We start from the raw sequence: 22,277 nt of genomic DNA, 5'->3' as shown, positions 1-22,277 counted from the left end.
GCCTGAGGCAGTGGTGAATAATGGCTTGTGAAAAATGACTCCATGGGTCTTCAAGATCTAAAGGGTAAACTATTTCACCCAAACAGGAAGCGAAGTCAAACAACTGATTCAATTGTAATGTCAAACTGAATTCTGACCAACATTGTCACTTACATATTAGCTGAATTGTGTTTGTGACAAACATTTATACACCTTCCAGTTAGCTGCACAATTGGGAGACAAGTGTCAGACATCAGAAATGGTTTTATCAAGTGGGTTCTCTAGCAGCACCTAATCGTTGTGAGCTACGTTGAGTGCTTTACTTCTGGTGCATAAGGATTCTGGTTTAGACTGTCTGGATCGAGGAAGCAGTGTTAAAAACACTGAACAGCATCAGATGTGCTTTGGAAGACATTAAACAAACGGTCCTAGTCCGCTGAGATTCACTGTGATGCAGTGCCTTATTCAGAAATCGGATACCAAAAAGAAAATGAAATTTCTTATCAAAGTTTATTTACAGGCTGTACTAAAACAGATGTCTGTACACGTGTGAAACCAGAGGGACTAGAGTACACATAGAAAAAGACAGACAGGTATGACAGACATTTAAAAGTTGAAAGTGCTTTGGTTTTCAGGGATCTCAAAGGCATAGCCATCAGTTGTGGTTTCTGGAGCAACGGACTCATCTTCCTCGTCCTAAAAGACAAGATATGTGTCAACAGAACATGGATTCAGCCATGATCAAGGTTTCATTCCACAATGCTGCTCTACTCATCTGCTAACACTAAGAACACAAGTTGAAGGAGAAACTTTGAATAATGTCGGTCCCAGCATGCACTATGTTGAAGTAGCCTTTTAATATCATTAGGGCAGTCTTCCCAAACAATTGAGAAAAGCACCACAGCTATTCTGCTCAGCTGGACCGCTCACTTTGCTTCTTCCTCTGCTATAATTCACTGGCTGATCTCGGCTTACAAGGTTAGAACAGCAATCAATTAACTATGCAATGAAGTCCCATCCAGGTATTTAGGTTTCAGTATCAGGTGCCTTTCAGTCTACAGCCATAAATTACAAGAACATGTTTCATCCAACCATCAATGTTCCCTCATCTTCTGATTATGATATTCATCTTCACCATGAATGAGATCAGAGGACAACAGAACCCATTTCAGGACATTAGGTAAGGTCTCACCTCGCCAGAGAAGTACTTTTCGATGAGGTTCAGGGAGGCCTTGTAGACCATTTCATTCTCATGGGACTGCAGCGCCTCGATCTTGTCCAGTCCACCACACTCCTCAATCATCAAGCATAGCTTCTCCACATCACCAATCTTCTCTCCTGCCTGTGAGCACAGCTTGTTTAGTTTGGGTTTTCATGAACATTTGAATCTACAAACTGTTTAAAAAAAATAAGAAAAAGTTAGAAGTTAGAAACGCCAAAACCTACACTGTCTCAGCAACCGGGCTATGGAAGCTACTTGGAATAGCAGCGTCCATGCATAAAATCGCTGATATTAATATTTGCCTGTCAATCAAAACCCACAGAACAGCACGGGGCAGCTGTCTCTAGGAACCACCAGGCAAACTGCAGCCAGCATTATTCAAGGTTAACCATTAGCTAGGTGATAACACGAACACAGTTGTCATGGGCTTCAAAGTTGGTGTCAAAAATAGACAGCCCTACGAGGTTTCCTGAAGAATAGAAGGGAACAACTTGACTTACCAGGAAAATGTTGGTGATGGCATCCAGAATGACCAGGATGGTCTTGCTGTCCTTGGCAGAGAGCAGGTTGAGCAGGGGCTCCAGCACGTTGGCCTGTACCAGGTAGACCACCTGCTCCACCGTCCCCCCACTGGTGTAATTAGTGATGGCCCACACAGCCTCCTTTTGGGTCTTGTAATCTCCCTGATTGAAGATGGTGAATGGGTGATTATATGATGTGCCCATGTTATTCAAATGCAAGTACAACATGGAGACGTTAATTGTGGATTAGCACAATAGGAAGAAACAGGCTCAGGTTTAGTAGGCAAGTAACCCGAGATCACGGCCAGCCTTTACAACTAAGATGTGTTTTCATACTACCCTGCGCAACTGAACTTTTGTTGAGAGATTCATTGACACCATGCCAGCTGCTGTAATGTCACCTCATAACGCAGCTAGCCAAACAATCGGTCCACACAGCTGTCACGTTCACCACAAAATAATTTGAATAATTCCACTCCCATTTGGCCACTATTGGTTTAAGGTCAAACCAAACACTTTGTCTGGCAAATTAATGGTCACTATGTTTGTAGTGTCTGTGCTACATGTCTGATATCTGCTATATTAAACAAGGATCCTAGAGCTGATAGGACCTGTGAAAGAAATGTACCTGCTACATTGGAAATTGTTTATAATTTGGAGCTGTTCATTTCTATAAAATTGCAGCAGCAGCATAGATTTACAAGACCATTCTGCTATAAAAGCACAATGAAAGAATCAGACCCTATAAGAGGATAACTTAATTTTGCAAACCAACCTTTTCATTCTGTGATTGAATTATTGAAAAGTACTACCATTTCTGTGAATGTAATATTAGTTGATAATTGTATTTTTTGATGATTTGAGAATACAGCATTTGGAAGTGTTCAACAGAATTCATAGGGTTCCATTTGAGAGTAGTTTCACACACAGGTATATTGACAAAACATTGTACAAAAATACTGCACTAAGGACCTAAGAAAAAGTTGCAGGTGAGAGAAGAATGTGCCTAATTTGAAAGAGTTGCCCTCATAACCAATAAGGTTGTAGACCCTAGCAATAGACATGCAAGTTCTCAGCTATTGTCCATAATTGTGGTTAGTTATCGGCACTAGACAACTACTGCACCTAGATTAAGCAATATCCCCTTGTAGAAAATACCAGCTTAGAGCCCTCCAAGACGCTTGACACATCCTAGCAATCTGGCGACCAGCCGCCCCTGAACAACCCATTACCGTACCTTTCTGAGGACTTCCACAAGCAGCGGTACCAGATTGGCATCGATGACCTCCTTGATCTGGGTGTCCTTGCCAGCTGTGATGTTGGACAGAGTCCAGGCAGCCTCTTTCTGGATGTTGGACTTGTGGTGGCAGAGCAGTGCGGGGAACATAGCCAGGGCGCCGGCGTCCAGCACGTGCTGAGTCTGCTCGTCTGTGCCAGTCACAATGTTGCCCAGCGACCGCAGGGAGGGAGTCTGGTGAACAGTCAGAGGTTGTGATTCAGATTCCAGGCAGCACATGAACATCAATTCATTTAAAAGCACAAGTATTGGCCTGCTGCACTAAAACAGTCTTCCCTGCACAACTTGTCTCAGCAACTGGGCTATAGAAGCTACATGCAACAGTAGCCCTCATGAATGAACCGCAGATATTGATAGTCGGCAGTCTCAAGGCACAACAAGACCGACCATTAAGGGTTGGACATTTCAACCCATGTACAGGTTAACTCAGCAGGCCCTTGTAACAAACCAATGAGACGTGTTGTAACGGTGTCTGGTGACACCGGGGCAGAGATACGCACCACGATGGTAAGCTCCCCGCAGCCAAGCAGCTGGACGAGGCGGGGCACCAGGCCGGCCTGCACCACCACCTCGATGCGCTCGTTGGGGCCGTCGGTCAGGTAGGACACAGCCCAGCAGGTGTCGGCCAGCACCTCCTTGTCGTGGTGGTGGAGCAGGCGCACCAGGGTGGGCAGCATTTGCTGGACGGAGGCTAGCGGTGGGGCCGGGTTCTTGTTCCGGCACAAGTTGGACAGGGTCCATGTCACGTTCTTCAGGTAACCAGACTGGGCCGGGAAGGGAGATGCAATGTTAAGAAACTATGTTGCGCTTCAGCATTGCATTATGGAATTGGGGCTCAACTGAAACTTTAACAAGGGGAACGATGTAGATGAACATTCACACCGATGTGTAAAAGATGTATGAACGATACAGGGTTTGACAGGAATGGATATTCCAACAAACACGGGAAAGGCGTTCAGATCACTTTTCCTGTACTATCGATGAAAATGGCAACAATCATGCCAAAGTCACTTTCGATACAGGGTAGATCAAATCCGGGAGCTCTATGTAGTGGGGGAAAACAAAACTTCATTTTGTGTCACTAAAATAAGCAATTTGCCATGTTTTAACACTTAATGGAAAGTATAACAAAGCAACAATTTCATTTAAGGATATGCAAATCTGAACTAAAGAGTCAAAATATATACATCTACTTGAAGTCCCTGCAACGCACCAACCTTCCCCGTTTCCATTTCTACAAGTGTCTCTATACATACCACAGACTGTCACATAACAACCAAATCACCATGTTCCCACATTCGCTAATGAACTTACAGTCAACGCTGACAGGTCAGGAACAGCCAGCAGGCTTAGCAGGGGGTCGATGGCACCGTGCTTGATCACCTTGTCCCTGTAGTTTGAGCCGTCACCTGGGGGGGGGGGGGTATCATGGCAAATATCAGTTTCATGCCCTGCCACACAGCGGTTACATCTCAGGAAGTCTGCCAAAGCCAGCATGGATGAAAGGCAATACATTTACTAATGTCCAATCTAATAATTATCAAGGCTAAAGTGTATAGCAAGCAGTAGGCATTGACAAATACCAAGAGTGACACTTGTATATGAGTGGCAACAGGATAATTACACTCCTGTATATAGGTAATGTACAAAAGATACAGGGTTTGACAGGAATGGGTAACACATTCCAAAAGTGTCAAAACAGTGCTGTATACAAAATGACATTTTGCACAGAGTCCCAAATAAAAAGATGCTTTCTTACCAGCTATGTTGCCCAGGGCCCAGACAGCCTGTTCACTGATGTGGGGGTGAGGGGATGTCACCAGGCTGACAAAGGCTGGGATGGCTCCTCCATCCACAACCGCTGTGGTTTGCTCAGATGTGCCAGAAGCAATGTTAGTCAGGGCCCAGGCTGCCTCAAACTGAATTGGAGGACAGTCAACCATGCTTAGGAAATGGACGAAGTTGGAGATGAGCCCGGCATCGATGATGTGGTCGATGGGAGGGTGCTTCTCTCTGGACAACAGCTTCCTGTGGTGGAAGGTCAGAGGTCATAGTTAAGTACATGCTGGCATACACCACCACGATTACCTGAAAGCGGTTCATGCTGCACAGCTTTGTGACTTACCTGGCTGCCTGCGTTGCCTGCAACTGGTGATCCAGGATGTGACTGTTTACACCAGCCACAATCTCCTCAACTGTCCAGTGCTGCGAGGGCTACAAGAAACAGGAAGATTTAAATTCATGTCCTGAAATATCATCAGGCTGGATGCCAATGGAACCATGTATTGGTCAGACTACGGGTGCCATCTGACAGCTCAGTATAATTGCCTGCAAATCGATCTCCACCGAGCCTACTGGAAAGGGGTCATCTTAAGTTCGCCCACAGTCATAATCCAACAGCTGCACTGAACACCAGGCTCAGGCAGGAAGTAGTAATTTCATGAATGGACAAATTTATTGTTTCGATCAGCGCCAAGATTCAACCCTACACTGAAGGCATACCAAGACCACACTAAGAAGGCACGTGCATGGGAGGACATTTGATACACGTATAGCAGCGATCAAAATATTTTGTTCATTTTTTTTATCTAGCCAATTTAGGTACTGAATGAGGGTACAGTATTGCTGTTGCTGTCAGTAACGTTTATTTTTTTACATAGTGACTAAACTAGCATTTGCGCTCTACCTGGTTGGGCGCAGCGCATACTGTACCCCCTAGCATGTTAATGCCCTTATAATATGGTTACAAGTTGAATTACCTGTGCATTTTGGTCCTTCTCTTGGAGTGGAGATGTAGGCTCATCAGGAGAGATGCTAACGTTCCTTCTTTTGAGAAGTTGGTCATCCTTTTTTGCCTTTCGAAGTTCAACGTTGACCTCGACTCTCCTGCGTCTCAACTCCTGAATTACAGAGAACATTGTGTAAAAATAATATAATACAGCAAAATGTTAACGATGGTCAGAGATGGGCACGGAATATATTGGCGTATAACTTACGTTGGTGTCCTTTCCCTTGTTTTTGAATTGGCTGATGCGATCTCCGTCATTCGCAGTGGCCGACATTGCCGTTGTTGCTTACTGAAAAGGAAAACGACCACTGTAGGGTGGGTCAGGACAAAAAAAAATATTGGGATGTTTGTTAACTAACATTTTGTGATTCCAGTACAATTAAGCAACTTTTACGTTTCGTGTAATATTCAAATTAGCGGTTAGGAAGACATTTTAGCTTAGCTGTTAAGCCTAACGAGCCAACAACGGTACTGTACAGGCTACAGCACAGCAGTCATACGTTAGCTAGCTATTATCTAATCACCATGTGGCTCGTTGGAAACTACAATTTATTCGTTCAAACATTGATATAGCAGAAAATAGATTAAAAATACATTTACTCACACAGTTTACTTCGAATTCATCCAGTAACTGATTATTACAACTATTAAACAAAACATTTTATATGAACCACACCAACACAGCACTCACCTTTTCCTTACCCTCTCTTTCAATGACGTCAAAAGTGGTGACCGCCTTTAAATTCCCCAGTTCATCGATCTGTGATTGGTCTATTCGAGTCAAAGCACCTCATCATTGGTCCTTTTTTGAAAAACTCCGAGAGAGTTGCTGGTGGTTACGTTTTGTTATCGCGAGATGAGATGAAACTACAGCTTTTTCTTTTGCTGAAATTACTTACCAAATGTTGCTGGGCACTGTTGTCAAATAGTCAATAATTATGGTTAAAATCAAATAAAACATGAATAAATCCATATAACCTTTTTCTCATGGCTGTACGTGATTCGGATTTTATAAACAGTGCTTGCGCTGTCCGGGAACGTGATGACCCAGTGGCCTAATGGATAAGGCATCAGCCTCCGGAGCTGGGGATTGTGGGTTCGAGTCCCATCTGGGTCGCATTTAGCTTCAGTTTTATCTGAAATCATTCAGAATAACGCTGAAAATGTATATAACAGTACAATTGAAAACACATGGATTGAAACAACTTGGAAATGTAAGAGCTCTCATGGATATCTAGAGTCACAAGCGTTGAAACATCTTTATTTTGTGACAATGTTGTGCCCATAAGGGGGCAGTGGTTCTACGTCTGTGACAATTTCACAGTATGAATATTTCGGATGAAAAATACTGCCAACAGTTAAGAAAAAGAGGAATCAATTAATGGAAATTAAATTAATGAAATGGAAAAATTATTATCTTGAATTAGTACAGCTATATTTACTGTATTTCTATAAGTATATCAAATCATACAAAATGTATCACTAGGTTTCATCTCAGCAAATGTATTTCATCAGTAGGTTTTATATTACACATATTGAAATACTATGGCTGGACCAAGGCTACAACTACAATGAACACATTATTGAAAGCCATGTCATTTTTGTATAAATGGCATGCAACATGACGATAATTTTTCGTAAAAATAAATGTCAACGTGAATGGCAATATTTCATGTCGATAGTCTATCCAGTACAACAGTGACACATTGAAAAAAACGTATGTAAATGCTTACATGAACAATCATTTCTCGTTTGGCATTTCATTTCAAATGTCAAAACTAAAACAAAATCGCAGTGATGCACTTCGATCGATATCGCTGCTGCGTTTCTAACTTCTCCTAGGGACTGTGAGGCTGGATCAAGAAATCGCAGTCAGCCAAATACGGTGGGCGTGATTTCGGTAACGTGAGAGACGCAGCGGAGAGGTTTAGTAGACTGGCAAGTTGCCAACAACATAAGGATTTGTTGTCGGTGACCCTACAGTTCAATGGATTGCGCTCCTAGCATTTAAAATCGCCATTATATGTAGAGAGCTATATATATAGCTAGGTGGCTATGAAGAGGCACAACTTGGAATCATGCTAGCCCATTAGTTAGCCTGATAACGTCACAAGGAATGAATGGTAGGTGGCATTTTTGTCTTTTCACATTTAAGAGATACATTGAAACAATTATCTGGATAACTAGCCTATTATATACAAGTAAACAAATACCTACACATTTCGCATAGGTCACTTATAGTGTAACTGCATTTGGGCCAATAGAGTGTAGAAAGTGCTAGACATACAGTATAATCTGTATTGCCCTATACGGATTCACAACCTACTAAGGTATTTCTCGAATGCCATGTTCCACTTCACACAGTGCAGTTTTTCTGGTATATGGCAATTTGCATAGGCAGTTTTGACATGTTGTGTATGATCTTAAAGATACCAGTATAATATCCTGCTGCTAGCAGAACGGTATCGTGCAACCCAAAGACACAATTGTGATGTACTGGAAATAGTCTCCTGGTTATGACGTTGAAGTAAGCAGATGCATAAGAAACGTGTTCTGTCTCTCAGCTTTACACACACGAAATTACAACGTGGTGATTAGATTAAGCTTGCTCTTGTGGATTGATTTGAGGAAATTGAACATTTGAACATTGAGGAAATGTTATTGCCTTTGTTTTCGAACTGGGTTGCCGCCCGGGCGTGAGCCAGGTGACCCTTTAAGAAAAATATGTATATTTCACAGCTTCTGCCTGTTCACAACACAGGAAACAGCCTGATGCTCCTCAGTCAAACTAAACGAAACTCCCTCTATATCAGGGATGCTGTAGGCCAGGGTAGTGTCCAGAATAGAATAAACCGAATTCTATTCATATTAGTCCCATGACCCTCCTCCACTGAGTGTGACATTTTGTTTATTGCAAGTCAAGCTCTTGGGGCATACCAGTAAATATTGTCAATTTTAAAGGCTTTTGGATGCAAGTACAATTTTAACAAATATATCCTTCTGGTGACTTTATTAGAGATTTGTCAAGGCAGATTAATAAAGATTTTGAATTGGAATCCTACTGATTCTTGAGTTCCTGTTGTCTGATAGCAAGGGTATTTCAGAATATGTTAATAAATTTGTGATTAGTGCACTTGTAATGTTCAATGATAATCTGTCATCCAGGCTAACATTTATTCATATTTGGTGTGCCTTTTTTACAGGTGTTTCTGGCTGATGACCTGTCTCCATAGCTGATTGAAATGAATATTGTCTCTTTTGAAGATAAATATTTAACTATGCTTTCAAGAGAGCAGACTTATCCACTTTTGCTGAACTGCTTGCAGTTAGTTTGATACTGTTTACATGACCAGTCACATTTACTATGATGTTCTGCAAAAATAACAATACAAATGTTAGTGCTGTCCAATGAACCTCATGTTGGAAACAATTACTCCCTCCCCAAAACAATAAATTTCTGTAATAACACCGTTTGTTGAACATCAGAGACTCTAAGAATAACTGTGTATGCTGTTGGACAACATCTCAAAGGTCACAGTAAATATATGTGTATATATATATGGTAAAACAGTGATGGTTAATTGTGTATACCTCTCGTTTCAGTCCTCATGGAAAAGCTCTACAAATCAACAGTCAATTCATAATACCTATGAATTGACCCTTCTGGGTCATGCAAGTGTCTTTGAGATGTTTAGATTGGACAGTTTAGTCATTGTAAAAATGGTACATCTCTGTTTGGCACCCAGCATTAAAGAGATACACTGAGGATTTAAGGCAGTTTGATAAACTAGCCTAAAAACCAAGTTGTGTGTTTGTAGATAAAACTGCCTCACAGTACAGAAAAGGAGATTGCGTCCTGTTACTATCAATCAATCAATCAATCAAATGTATTTATAAAGCCTTTTTACAACAGCAGTTGTCACAAAGTGCTTTACAGAGACACCCGGCCTTAAACCCCAAGGAGCAAACAACGGTAGTGTTGAATTTCAGTGGCTAGGAAAAACTCCCTAAGAAGGCCGAATTTTAGGAAGAAACCTAGAGAGGACCCAGGCTCAGAGGGGTGACCAGTCCTCTTCTGGCTGTGCCGGGTGAGATATTAAGAGTCCAATTGGAATAATTAATACATTTCTCTGGGCTAAATCCAGAGGCTATTTGATTTTAGACTATGGCAGAAGTATGACCAGGTGGACAAGGACAGGGACAGCAACGGGCCCCCCAAACCAGGTAATCCGCAGGTGTGGACCAGGACCTCATCTCCTCCTAAAATTTTAAATGGGAGGAAACTGAGAAAAGTTAGAAGTGCATTCTTCATATCCCCCAGCACAATAATATAGCAGCGTAACACCTTGGAACTGAGGCCCCAGTGCATGTGAGTGCTCTTCCTGTCTGTTCTGGGGATATCTTGATGGTGTCATGTCCGAATGGCACATGACAATCAGAAGATTATTTTATTAATACTGTTTCACCAGAAACTTGAACACTGTCCAAAAGGTGTTCTTCCCCCACACATAAACACAACCACTAAAAAATAATATAACAATATATTTTTTAGAGCAGAACAATTTTAGTTCGTTATGTCCCCAACTAATTTTTTTTTCAAAACTCGCCCACCACCGCCTGCCAGCTATCATTAGTTACTGCGTAGTTGATTTGTAGCCAACACTGCCAGATGTGCCAAACTTATCTGTTCTCCCGCTGTATCCTGCCAATTAGCTCGCTTAGCAAAGAGTATCTACATATATTGTGGTATTGCATCTTCGCGTTTTCATCTGAGCCGTTGAGCTAAAAGAAGTAGTCTAGTGTTTAGCTAAACTAAGTAGCCATTTTTTTGGGTCAGAACACTTGAATTTTTCGGAAACCCGTCGTAATTGATTGACCTCCAAGATACGTCAGTTGTAGTGCAACTGCATGGTCGCTAGGAGGAATGAGGAAACAGCAGTCAAACCACAATTTGCATGTCAGTTGAGATAACATTTTAGTTTAACACAATTTATGCCATCACAACATGTAAATAGCAAATACTATTAATTATTTTTCATGTGTTTCCAGTAGCTTTTTCAATCTTTCACTGTTGTAAAGGACATGCTATGCAAAGTAAATATTAAACGCTCTGCCTTTTCTTTTTCGAAATTGCCGTTAATATGCATAACCCATAATGTAAAAGATAATGCACTTGCCTATATTTATTTTAATTTGATTTTGATTTGTCATATAAAATGAATACACATTTAGAAAGTATTTGCGTTTCAATTCAGTTGTCCTTGACTTCCTATTTATTTATTTTTTAATATTACACCTACATTAGAAGGCAAATAAAACAAGTATATTAAAACATAATTTTTTTGTTTAAATGTGAAGTCTGACCCACGTTTTACAAGGCCCAGAACCAAGCATATTTCATGAATGAAAAGTCCTTCTGATGTCACTCTGTTTACTTCCCTGTCCGAGCGAGTGACACGCCTTCGATTTCGATTTCAGGCTAGAGGCATATATAACTCAGGAATTCAGACACTCTAGCAGACTTCAAAGTGGGTCCTACAGTACTTTTCAGAATGCCAGGGATTATTCTACTCTTGGTTCTTGCGTTCACTTTTACTGAAGCAGAAGACAATGGTAAGTCGGACATAATTCCTATTACTTGGTTCCCAAGTACCCAATTCTGTTATTAAAAGGTAAATACATAAGGATATAGTGACGATGTTAATGAAAAAAGTAGCTGCATGGAAATTAAATAATTTGTATTTTATGTTCATGATTTCGGGGATATATATACTAAGAATAAAAGTTTATTTTTATTCTGGGGGAACTCCTGTTCTTAAAGGTACAAATAGTTTTGTAAAGATGTATGTATACTTGTTACTCAAATAACCATATAAACAACCTACATGTTAAAAAGAATCTCCCAAACGTTCTTTGGGGAACCATTAAAAATGGGTTATCTGAAGAACCCTTTTAAAAGGTTATTTTAAATATCACATAAGGTTTCCCCCACAGTTTAATTTTGACTTACCCCTAAAGGACCCTCAAAGAAATGTTTTAGTGTACAACAAGGTGGAAAGGGCAGATAAAACAATAGTTTTAGAGGTTTAAGAAAGAGATGTACGTGTTGTATGTACGAAATTAAATGTATGTTGTAATTGATACTCAACATCAGAAACTTTTTCTATTTATCACAAATATAGGTCAATAAACATCTGAAAATAACCTTTGTAGGCTACTCTGAAATAAAACAATGTAAATAGAACAGAAATGAAGCTGGAGTTTACAAGAAAGTTTACATTCTAATAAATATCATTTTAATAATTGTATTTAGGTTCTGTTTGTGTGCTTGAAAGTAAGACTATACCTTTATTTGCATAATATCTGAATGGAAATGTATTCTGAATTACTATATAGACATCATAGTAAATGTGTTGGGTTCTCAACTCAAAATTGATTCGGATATAGTTAAAGATGCATTCCGTGATTTTTGTCCACCTGTTGTAAAAATGTCGCTGGCGTGGCAAAAGGGTGTACTTTCTATGTATGTACAGTGTGTACAGATGTGTGTCCCACAAACCGCTCCAATTCAAACTTGGAATTCCATGGCTAACTGAAGTATGACAGTGATTTTCACGCACTAGTACGAGAAACAAAAACCATCCACTGAGCGGCAGTTTTGTGCGGAAACACCTTGTCAGTGAGAGAGATTGGAGAATGGCCAGACTCTCTCCAGCTGACATTGGCCATAAATATTCAAATAACCACTCTTTAAATACTCCAATAAGTACTGTTTACGACGGTTGTGTGTAGAAGGGTATTCTGAACTCACAATGTCTGGAACTTTGAAGCGGATGGGAGCAAAAGGGGGTCATACACGATACTAAATGGGTGTACCTAGCTAATAAAATAACGGTCACGTGTAAATTGATCTTTTAAATGTAAAGAGTAGCGGGTGAGTATAATAAACAATGTGGCTCTATAGCTACAGTTAGATAGCCTTCTTCAGTTATACCTAACGTACACTAACACCACTTAACTTTTCACATTGAATTTTTGACAGTAACGGTATTTGCGTTTGTTTGAACTTTTTAACTTGAATTTGGTAATTACGTGTAAGATTTCTCCTGGTTCAGGAGAAGTTACCTCGTGTGCACCAGCGTTTGTTCTAGGTCCATAGACCAGAAATATTTTTGGAGAAATTGGAAATATCACTCCTAAGTCAATAAAAGTCGTTACGTTAGCACCCTTATGGAACAATGAATACTCCACTTAGACCGTGAATGGGATTAAGAGATCTTCACAATATCTGATCGTTTTAATCATGACATTGCATACTTCAGAAGAAAATGTACAGTTCTGCATAATTGGTTGACCCTATTTTGGGCGGGAGCTTTATATGCGTTTCTCGCTGACCAATGACAATTATATTATTATTTTCTATTAAATGTATCGTTAGGCGGATGTACCTGAAGATCCAAACCAAATTCTATGCAAAAAAAAAAGTTTAAATAGGTTGGGTAAATAAGTTGGGTAAAATAAGTTTGTACCCAAATAACTAATCAGGGTCCAGGCTTCAAACAATCCGTTTTATGAAGTTATTCTGTGGTGTATAATTGGTCTGTCCTTGTGTACATTATCCAGAGCTGTTCTCCCTTATCGGCTCCACGTCGGAGAAGGGCCAGAGTGTCTTACCAGATTCTGCCCAGAACCAGAGTGCAAGACTCGGGGCCAAAGACCCCTCTCTACCCATCAATGAGCTCCTGGATAAGAGCAGCAAAGCTGGGGACATCAAGTACGCCGTCCACCCCATTCCCTCTGGGGTTTGGCCCAAGCATAGTGACCCTCGCCCCGCTCCCCACAACAAGAGTAAGAAGCTCCCGAAAAACGACCGCCTGACCGAGCACAACAGCGAGAAGAACCGAGGCGAGGCAAGTCTTCCGCTTCCCAAAACGCCGGTAACCACTACCACCACCACCAACCGCACTCAGAAATTCAACGTGGACCCCCACGTTAACTCCAACAACCCCCCTCAAAGTGACCAGGACAGTCACCCAAATTCCAGACCCAGGGGCCAGCCCCACCCTCAGCCGGCCCCCTCCCCTCGCAAGGACCCCGCAACCAGGAAGCTGGACCCGGAGGAGAATCGCCCGGGGGGGAAATCCAGTCTGTACCAGTCAGGTAGCGCCAACCGGAACAACAGCCTTCCCTCGGTGCTCTTTAACCGCCGCTCCTCCAGTCTATTCTACCACTTTGATATCCTGAAACGAGGTAAGGAAAATGACACCCTGTGTCGTGTACTGTACAGACCGAGTTGAGACTGCTGCTGGGAAATGCTTGGGGGTAGTTAACTAATTACCTCTCCAGTCTCAAATTGCTGCCTTTTTACTGCTTATCCAGAATCGGTCTACAATGTGTTCCTTTGTGTGAAGTATCGGGGAGCGAAAGGTTATGATAAAAATGCTAAATATGCCTAAGGGAATTCATTTATGATGCAGTAATTAAGGGGGAGGGAGGGGGGGACATGAAGCCCCCTCCAGTGGAATGCGACGCCTGGGTTTTATAATGACAACCCTGGCTCGTCCGACGACACAGGAATGAAGGCTGGCTCCGCAGAGGAAGGCATGTCACTGTCCCTTTCTCCCTCTCATCTCCCTCTCTGCCTCTCACAGAGTCCGACTTCACACACGACGCCGTCTGCATGAGCGAGTGCAGAAAAGAGAAGGAGGAGAGGGAGTACTACTGCTACAGTGAATTCGGTGAGTGTTTGTGTGTGTGTGTGTGTGTGTGTGTGTGTGCGCAACCACTCCCATTTTGAACTGACCTAGACTATTGGATGAGAGATTGACGGATGGCCTGACCACTGTCCGCCAGTGATCTCCCAATGATTACCATGTAAGTTGAGGGATGAGGGGGGGGGATAGAACTTGACCCAGTGTCTGGGGCAGTCTACTGGGACCCAGAAATTATTCTTTAGTTCAAGACCACTGATCTAAAAACCCGAGAAGTAGGTGGACAGTCCAACCTCAGCAAAGGTCCACAATGTTGTCTCAGCCTCTGTCCATATTCACCAAGAAATGTATGACCTGCAACCACTGCAGTGTGACATTATGGTGACATAGAGCCTATTTTAATAACTCTACCGCCCTTAACGTTGCAGCCGTCAACGGGATAGTTCACGACATAGAGGTGGTCCGTAAAGGGATTCGGCTCATCACGCTGATGGTGAGCAGTGACGGCTTCTACAAAATGAGCCGCCTGTACGTCACAGCGGACAGCTTCTTCTTCAAAGTGCGCCTGCTGGTCCTGGACACCTACAGATGCAGCAAGCCATGTCCTGAACTCAAACTAGGTGAGTCTCAGGCGCGCCTCTGTGTTCCAAATGGCACCCCGTCTCCTGAGTGCACTCTGGTCTAAGGCCATTTAGTAAACCTTCACATTAGCAAGCTGCTTAGAAACGATACATTGATATTGCAAACGGTCATTGGAACGGCCTGCCAGATTGAATACCTTTAATCGACTGCCCCTCCCATATGGTGTTGTACAGGGAGTCGGTACATTGTGATGGGTCAGATCTACCACCGGAGACGCCACCTCCCCAATGACCTCCTGGCTTTGCTGGGGGGTAAACTGAAGCCGGGGGACGGTCTCCTGAGGAGCAACAACTACGTCAAACGCTTCAACAAGAGAAGGCACCAGAAAGCCCAGGAGGCCACCCGCTCCAAGTGTAGGTGAATGTAGAACCGATGTTGGGAGGGAGAGACACCGCAGCCATCAACCCCTAAGGCATTACAGCAGGCGTAGAAGAACCAGGCAAAAAACAACAACAACCTTTTGTTTTCTTTCCCGCGTGGACCTTATTTGTATCATAATCTAGCGGTGATGATTTTGCTTTTTTGTACTTCCCTTGTCGCTTTGGGTCCTCTTTGATAGAAGACCTGTGGAGTCTGTCTCGATGGATCTTGTTTTTAAATGTCAACTTGAACTGTTACCCCACCGCCCCCTCAATATTCTGACGCTCTGTATTGGTATTCAAGAGCATAGCTTTGGATAGAGCGCACACTTTCCTCAGATAGATGTGCTCTCTAATAAGTCATAAGTCTTTAGTCTAACATAGAGCACTTAAAGTTGCAATTTATTCATGTCTGGCACATGAAATATTTAGCCAGTCATCTCCTTCTTCCAAGTCACGTACAACTGAAGTTAGCAGAATAATTCACATATAGGTCATTTTCATTGGCTCATCCTATTGTTATTTCTCATCAGAACGTTTTGGTTATCCTGTGGCCAGTGTTTCAAAAACTCACGGAGCATGTGAATGAAACCCATTTTTGCCCTGATAGGGTTAGACTGCCAACTCCAGTCCCACTCTTTACACGCACACACCTGGCTGATCCGAAGTCATCCCAGTCATTTATCGGAAAGACTATATTCTGGTTACACACTGGTGTTCCTCTTGAGAACGTGGTAGGAAACCCTATAGGACGTTCTATTGACCCACTACCATTATCAGCAAACTCCTATTCATGCCTGTAAGAAAAGCTGACGCATATTCATACTGTTGTTTTGTGCCTGTCATCTGAATGCAAGAACTGCACTATTATGTGGAACAAGAAGAGGATGGAATGAAACCTCAAAGGGCGAAGGTGAGAAGACAGAAAAGAGACTGAAAGAAACCTTTGCTCGTTGTGAGAGGGGATTATTGTTGAAGTTTAATGTGTGTTTGTTGAAATATTTGATGGAGAAAAGTGACTTCAAAAGGGAAACCTGGTGGTATTTGGGAATGTTATTGGAGGGCCAAGCCATGTATCTAATCACAGGAATCTGATCCTCTGTGCACCTGGACACTCGGATTGGGAAAAATGCAGCTCTCCTCTCTGGCTATCTTGAAATGGCGGTGTAACAACTAATGTCACATCTGGCCCTTGTTTGGTAAAAAAATAACTACACACACATGTTGTCCTTATTTAAGGACACATATTTTGATTACAAAAAATATCCCCTAACTCTAATCCTAACCTCAACCAATAATTTTGATGCCTAAATCTAACCTTAATCTGAACTCTGAACCAAACCAGTGGACTTACAAAAGCATTTTGAAAGTCTGGACTAGCAAAAAGACCTGACTTTATACCATGGTTCATGTGTTCATGGAATGTTGTTCCTGAAATGGTCATGAAGCCGACCTCCACGCCCTGATAAGTAAAGCTAAAATCACAAATTGTACATGAAATTGGGAGGGAATAAAAGGTAAAAAATTAATAAATAGCAAAGTACATACAAGTTCAACTACTTACCGCCCTTAATCCCAAATTTCAAACCTAACTCCTAAAACCCAACCCCCGACACTAATTATAACATTTACATTAACAACTCAGCCAAAAATAGCATTTTTCCTCAGTAGGACAGGCCGAAGTGTCCCAACAAGGTCAGTTTTCTATGTTTTAAAATCCTTGTGGGGAATATCTATCTCTATGAGTGTAGTAAAACCTGTATGCTCACACAAAGACAGAAAAGCCAGAAGGTTTGCACTGGGTACGCATATGTTGTATCATACCACATGGAGCTAATAAAAATGTCATTGTTTTTTAATCAGTGGGTTTTTGTGTTGTCTCTGGGTCTAATAATGTGACATTGGCAACTCTAAGCTGAAGCTGTGCGATAACATTTTACATTTCACTGCACAAATATATATACTTGCCCTGGCGTGGATTTGAGCCCACTGCACTGGAAAGTATAGTGAGAAATTGTTTAGCTCCCTTTGGGATAATTCCTATCTGTAACCCCTGGTAGTGAAGGACCAAAAAAAACAATTTGGTTGTAATAGGCTTGAATGGCCTTGGGAATGATTTCTGAAATGCCTCGTTCCCAAGATCAGAAGTCTATCTGGGATCAGAGTTGGGGGGGGAACAGAAGCAGGCGGGAGAGAAACGGGAGCATGCTTGCATCTCGGCTACCATCACAGCAGGAGAACATTCCTTATAGAAAAGGGGATGGGGGGGAGAGGTGGGAATTTGTCCAGCTTCCTTCCTGTGTGACAAAGAACGAAACAGAGTTCCTGCCCGTTAGCCAGAGTGAAGGGAATCGCAGAGACTTCTGGTCATCTGTAGTCCATTTGTCGGCCACGCAACGCTCTGGATTCAGTTAAGGATTTGGAAAGGAGGGAGGGTTGTGTGTTTGGTGAAAGGGGTTAACGACAGAAGTGACGTGCCATTTTAACACCACTTTGTTCACAGGAAATGGTGTCTCACTAGAGAGACCCAAACATGACTGCTCTCCTCAGCTCTCCTGTGGAAGCTACTAGAAATAGCTTCCACAGATCTAGGACCAGCTCATCTTAACCAACGTCATACCTGAATTATTATTTAATATAGGGAAACTGACTATAGATCAGTGTCTGAGGCAGCTTAATCCAACTCCAATGAGAAAAGGAATGAAACATTTCCAGATAAACATATAACATTAGCATATACTTGACCATGTGACCGCACAAGATAACCTCAAGTTATGACCAAAAGTCAGTTATGAATAAAGTCAGTCACATTGGGGCAAAACCCCTGGCACCTTTAACACAAATAAATTACAACATTAGTATTCAGGAACTACATCACAGTGGACAATTGATGTGAAAAACCTTACTTTATTATCTAGGATGAAATGTCCTATCAAGTACAAAAAAGGATCTCAAGATTTGCCATAATCTGTTAAAAACATAGTATCCCCCCATTATGTTGTCATAGATTTACTCAAAAATGAAACATTTTCAGCGATATTAATAAATAAAGAGATATTTCGATGATGTGTAGAACTGGTTTCCTTGGAGAGAAAAAAAAAAAAAACTCTTCAAAAGTGTCAACATTCCCCGCCCTGTTTTAAATGAATATGCACACAATATGCAGCACGTGTAATATAAAGGGCAATTTTACCTAAATGTAGAGTTCACTTTGACAAAAGATAGAGGACTATTTAATGTACAGATAGGCTTAGTTTCTGGTTATAATGGTCAAAAATAAAATTACGAATGCTCTAAAAATCTAAAAACTCTCTTCGTATATTGACAGCCGTATCATACAGTATGAAATACAAACGATGGACGATGCATTCAAAGAATAGCCAGGGGAGTGCATTGCTTGAAATGCAAACAGGTCAATGTAATGAATCTGTCAAAAAGGCTTTGGTCACCTGATTTCTCAACTCTGACCAGCTCTGAAAAATGTAAACCGCAAACCAGGGTTGGGGTCAGTTCCATTTTGACTTACTAAGAAAAGAAAAAACGCCACTGAAAATAGGTAGGTTGGCACCTGCCTCAATTTAAACCTACGGCTTTTCCTTTTTTTAACGTTTAAGAGAACCTACGAGCACCAGTGACTAAAATACCCTAAAATACCCTCCCAATAAACAGTATCGCCACAAACCTTATGAAATTAGAAAAAAGGTCAGAGAGACCCTAAAAAACTCTTCATACAAAACTCAAACTTGTATAAAGATTCCCCAACCCGTGGTTGACCTTCTGATTTACTATTCCAGACCACTTAGAAGTTTCCTTCTAAGTCAAAGGACTTGAATGAATCCTTCACGTGGCCTATGAGTTAAGAGACGCAGGTGATCCAATCTTATTTGACCAAAACATTGATGGAGCGCAAAGGAGAAAAGGAGTGCAATGTGAAGGGTCAGTACACTCAGGTCAAATATGCCCTTTAATGGTTTCCTCATTCTCCATGTTCACCTCCAGTCATTCACCTGGGATGGACTTGGAGAGCAGAGCATTCCTTGGATCCATCAGATCAATGTCTTCATTAAAAAAAAAACGTTAGAGAACCCTCTACATAGCAAGAAAGAGACCTTTCTTAAACGTTCCTCGTGGAGTCAAATACAAAAATCAGATATTTGTCATAGGTGGTAATACAAAGAAAGAAGAGGGGAGGCTTTGAAGTCTGACAAAACAAGGTTTAACAAACAGAATTGCATTTCCACAGTGAGACGTTACATGGAAATGCTACATGGACTTTCTGAAGTCTGTTTTGGGGTTCTGGGCACATTCTGCTTCCAGGTGACATCCAATGGGGGCAGGCCGATTTAGCTCCTTTCAAACAGACAGACCTACTTGTGTGTCGTGCCACTCCGACCTGTTCCGAATCACGATACGAGGACGCAAAGACAGTTGGGAAGCATCTTTAATGGCACCCTTCTTCCCTTCACAGCGCACTACTTTTGACCTGGGGTCCTATAAAAAGCAGCGCTTTGAACCAGGGTCCTATAAAAAGCAGTGCACTATTTAGGAAATGAAGTGTCATTTGGGACGTACCCAGCACGGACTAGGAGTTGATCTTAGGGAAGAAAGAATGGCTGAAACGTATAGCATACAAAAGAGATTGGCTATTAGCTACACGATGAACTTCTCTTAAAGGATCTACCACTGCATTGGTTTGTATGGCAGTTCTCCAAAAAACCCGCTAACTTATCAACATCTGAGGGTGCCAACCCTCCGTGTCACCCACCAGAAGGGGAGTGCTTTGAAGGGAGGGAACCGGGCCGCCAACTCTCTCACCGTCAACACCAAGGGTCCGGATCGTGGAACCACAGTCGGCCTCTTCCCTTCTCCCACGGCCAGAGCAGGTTCAGAAGCGGAGAGGACTTGTCCGGTCGGCTGTGAAAGCTGTTTGGCCTGAGACGAGTGCCTGTCGGCGCGATCTTCACAGACCGGCTATAAAACGGGGGTGGGGGCGACCTCCTGTCCCGAATCCGACAGGTTGGGTTTGTGTATGGAGACGGGTAAGCAGCAGCAACCTGGCATTCCCCTTCGGAGTACGAGTGTTCGGGGTGGGGGGGGGGCCATGTTGGCTGCCATTTTGACAGTTAGCTTTAGAAGGGATGCTGACTCTGTATTCTAAGAGGCGGGTGACTGCAGTTTGTTGTTATGAGACCTACAGAATAAAGAGAGAAGGGCAAAACAGTTGATGTGATCTCAGTTGATGTGGGCTTTTCTTTTTTATTAAAAGCTCAACAAAAAGACAAAATCTGCGCAGGGGGATACAAAAACGTAACACTTATTGGATGCCGGTCGGGGGTCAGACGTTTGAGTGGAGGCAGCAGCCATGTTGGTTTAATGTCATCTGATAGTCTTTACATGGATTGTATGTACAGTAGGAGAACACAGTATAAAGGTCCTGCGTTGCCATTGCGTTACCATTTGAACATATCATACTCCTTTACAAAAGGATATAATATGCACATAAAACAAGAACATAATTCATGAAAGAAATCAGATTAAAAAAAAGCTAACTTGTACATATGCTGACATTTGTTTTTTTATACTGGCTAGCTAAGGAGGTAAAATTTATGCATGTCAAAGATACGGTAAACGTTTCATTTAATTAAGAGTTATCTGCATGTGTGGAACTGACTTGAATATGACAGATGTGAGAAAGGAGAACTCGGATGTTTATTTTGCTATAATGGGAGCGTGGTGCTCAGGGGGGGTGACATGCCTTTACGGTAGCTGACACTGTGCCTCGCACCCGTCACCAGATTGAGATCATCAACGGAAATCTACTATGTTTTGATCTAATCTCTGTCGTCTTCGAGCTGACTGTAAATACAATACCTAACAGATGCTTTCTCTTGATTGCTTTTCGTGACCAACATGGCTGCCAATATGAAATGGAGAAATGTTCTCGTCTTTCCTTCGAAAAATACAAAAGAAACACACCTATGGTGCGGTTTTATACTGTGTATGTACTTCCTTACAAAAAACCTTTGACACTGTTTGAAAGAAATAGAGTCGGCAAGGTCCAGGATAGGCTAATGTTAGAGTGACCCTGGCACCCAGGTTAGATTCCAGCTATAAGGTCAGACTTATGACATCACAATCTGCAAGAGAGGGAGAGAGAGAGAGAGAGAGAGAGAGAGAGAGAGAGAGAGAGAGAGAGAGAATGGATGGCATAAATACATGCAGGTGGAAGCAGACATCCATGAGCACAGACAGGCTGACATGAGGCGCGGGGGAAGGGCGCGCAGCTGCCAAAACTAAATGCAAAGACAAACGATGAGATGCTGAGCACACAGAGTGGATTGGATATTAGCTACCACAGAGTTCTAAAGTGCATGCTAACAGAAACTTGGTGCCGCGCGCGCACACGCACGCACGTACACCTTAAGGCCCTTCCTGTGGACAGTGGACCTAATGGTGGATGGAACGTAGGAACAGATAATAGACATCAAACTTCTCAAAATTAACCAAACATCTAAATAAAATAAAAATGGGTGGGGAGAGGTCTGAGCGAAATGAGGAACGAGCAGGAGGTTGGGATGGAGGAGGTGAACAGGTGGAATGGATGAAGATGGGGAAAGAAGGGGGTGTGTGAGGTGTTCAGAGATCCAGGTTCACAGCAGTCGTGGAAGGAAGGCGGGTCAGTCGTGAAAGGAGGGCGGGTCAGTCGTGGAAGGAGGGCGGGTCAGTCGTGGAAGGAGGGCGGGTCAGTCGTGGAAGGA

General features: G+C 42.3%; 3 protein-coding genes and 3 non-coding genes across 12 annotated transcripts in view; 2 read left to right on the top strand and 4 right to left on the bottom strand.

Annotated features, from left to right (window-relative positions):
- Nucleotides 1–470: 470 nt before the first annotated feature.
- On the bottom strand, nucleotides 471–6,581 carry LOC105021580 (importin subunit alpha-1). Of its 2 annotated transcripts, none has more exons than XM_010889353.4 (11): nucleotides 6,499–6,581; nucleotides 6,016–6,115; nucleotides 5,779–5,919; nucleotides 5,145–5,233; nucleotides 4,779–5,047; nucleotides 4,334–4,428; nucleotides 3,520–3,783; nucleotides 2,960–3,193; nucleotides 1,702–1,884; nucleotides 1,172–1,321; nucleotides 471–675 (listed from the first exon to the last, which is right to left on the bottom strand). In XM_010889353.4, the coding sequence occupies exons 2-11, from the start codon at nucleotides 6,079–6,081 to the stop codon at nucleotides 586–588; spliced, it is 1,581 nt and encodes a 526-aa protein (XP_010887655.1). In that variant the 5' UTR covers nucleotides 6,082–6,115; nucleotides 6,499–6,581; the 3' UTR covers nucleotides 471–585. The 2 variants fall into 2 exon arrangements, with proteins under 2 accessions (XP_010887655.1, XP_034150345.1); XM_034294454.1 differs by lacking the exon at nucleotides 6,499–6,581 and adding an exon at nucleotides 6,412–6,435.
- Nucleotides 1,425–1,560, bottom strand: LOC114839894. Its single transcript, XR_003782243.1, has one exon. It is a non-coding gene; the product is annotated as a small nucleolar RNA SNORA84 (small nucleolar RNA).
- LOC114839939 lies at nucleotides 3,916–4,043 on the bottom strand. The gene has a single exon (XR_003782286.1). It is a non-coding gene; the product is annotated as a small nucleolar RNA SNORA71 (small nucleolar RNA).
- A 270-nt stretch (nucleotides 6,582–6,851) lies between the features above and the next one.
- Nucleotides 6,852–6,924, top strand: trnar-ccg. The gene has a single exon. It is a non-coding gene; the product is annotated as a tRNA-Arg (tRNA).
- Nucleotides 6,925–7,295: 371 nt separating this feature from the next.
- Nucleotides 7,296–17,376, top strand: LOC105021579. Of its 2 annotated transcripts, none has more exons than XM_034294057.1 (5): nucleotides 7,296–7,930; nucleotides 13,431–14,057; nucleotides 14,459–14,545; nucleotides 14,947–15,138; nucleotides 15,334–17,376. In XM_034294057.1, exons 1-5 carry the CDS (start codon nucleotides 7,924–7,926, stop codon nucleotides 15,519–15,521), a joined length of 1,101 nt encoding a protein of 366 aa, XP_034149948.1. In that variant the 5' UTR covers nucleotides 7,296–7,923; the 3' UTR covers nucleotides 15,522–17,376. The 2 variants fall into 2 exon arrangements, with proteins under 2 accessions (XP_034149948.1, XP_010887654.1); XM_010889352.3 differs by lacking the exon at nucleotides 7,296–7,930 and adding an exon at nucleotides 11,331–11,420.
- Nucleotides 17,377–18,406: 1,030 nt separating this feature from the next.
- Nucleotides 18,407–22,277, bottom strand: part of LOC105021577 (nucleosome-remodeling factor subunit BPTF) — a 42,908-nt gene continuing 39,037 nt past the window's right edge. For 4 of the 5 annotated variants that reach the window (XM_010889350.5, XM_010889347.5, XM_010889348.5 and 1 more), the window contains one exon: nucleotides 18,407–20,710. In XM_010889350.5, coding sequence (XP_010887652.3) covers nucleotides 20,674–20,710 — 37 coding nt within the window. In that variant the 3' untranslated portion in view covers nucleotides 18,407–20,673. Of the gene's footprint in view, nucleotides 21,657–22,277 lie in introns of all 5 variants that reach the window. The other variant, XM_010889349.5, reaches the window with a different exon arrangement.

Source organism: Esox lucius, chromosome 9, assembly GCF_011004845.1.
Source record: "Esox lucius isolate fEsoLuc1 chromosome 9, fEsoLuc1.pri, whole genome shotgun sequence".
NCBI classification, from domain to species: Eukaryota; Metazoa; Chordata; class Actinopteri; order Esociformes; family Esocidae; genus Esox; species Esox lucius.
The sequence above is the reverse complement of the archived record's forward strand: the minus strand, read 5'-3'. Positions and strand labels throughout refer to the sequence as shown.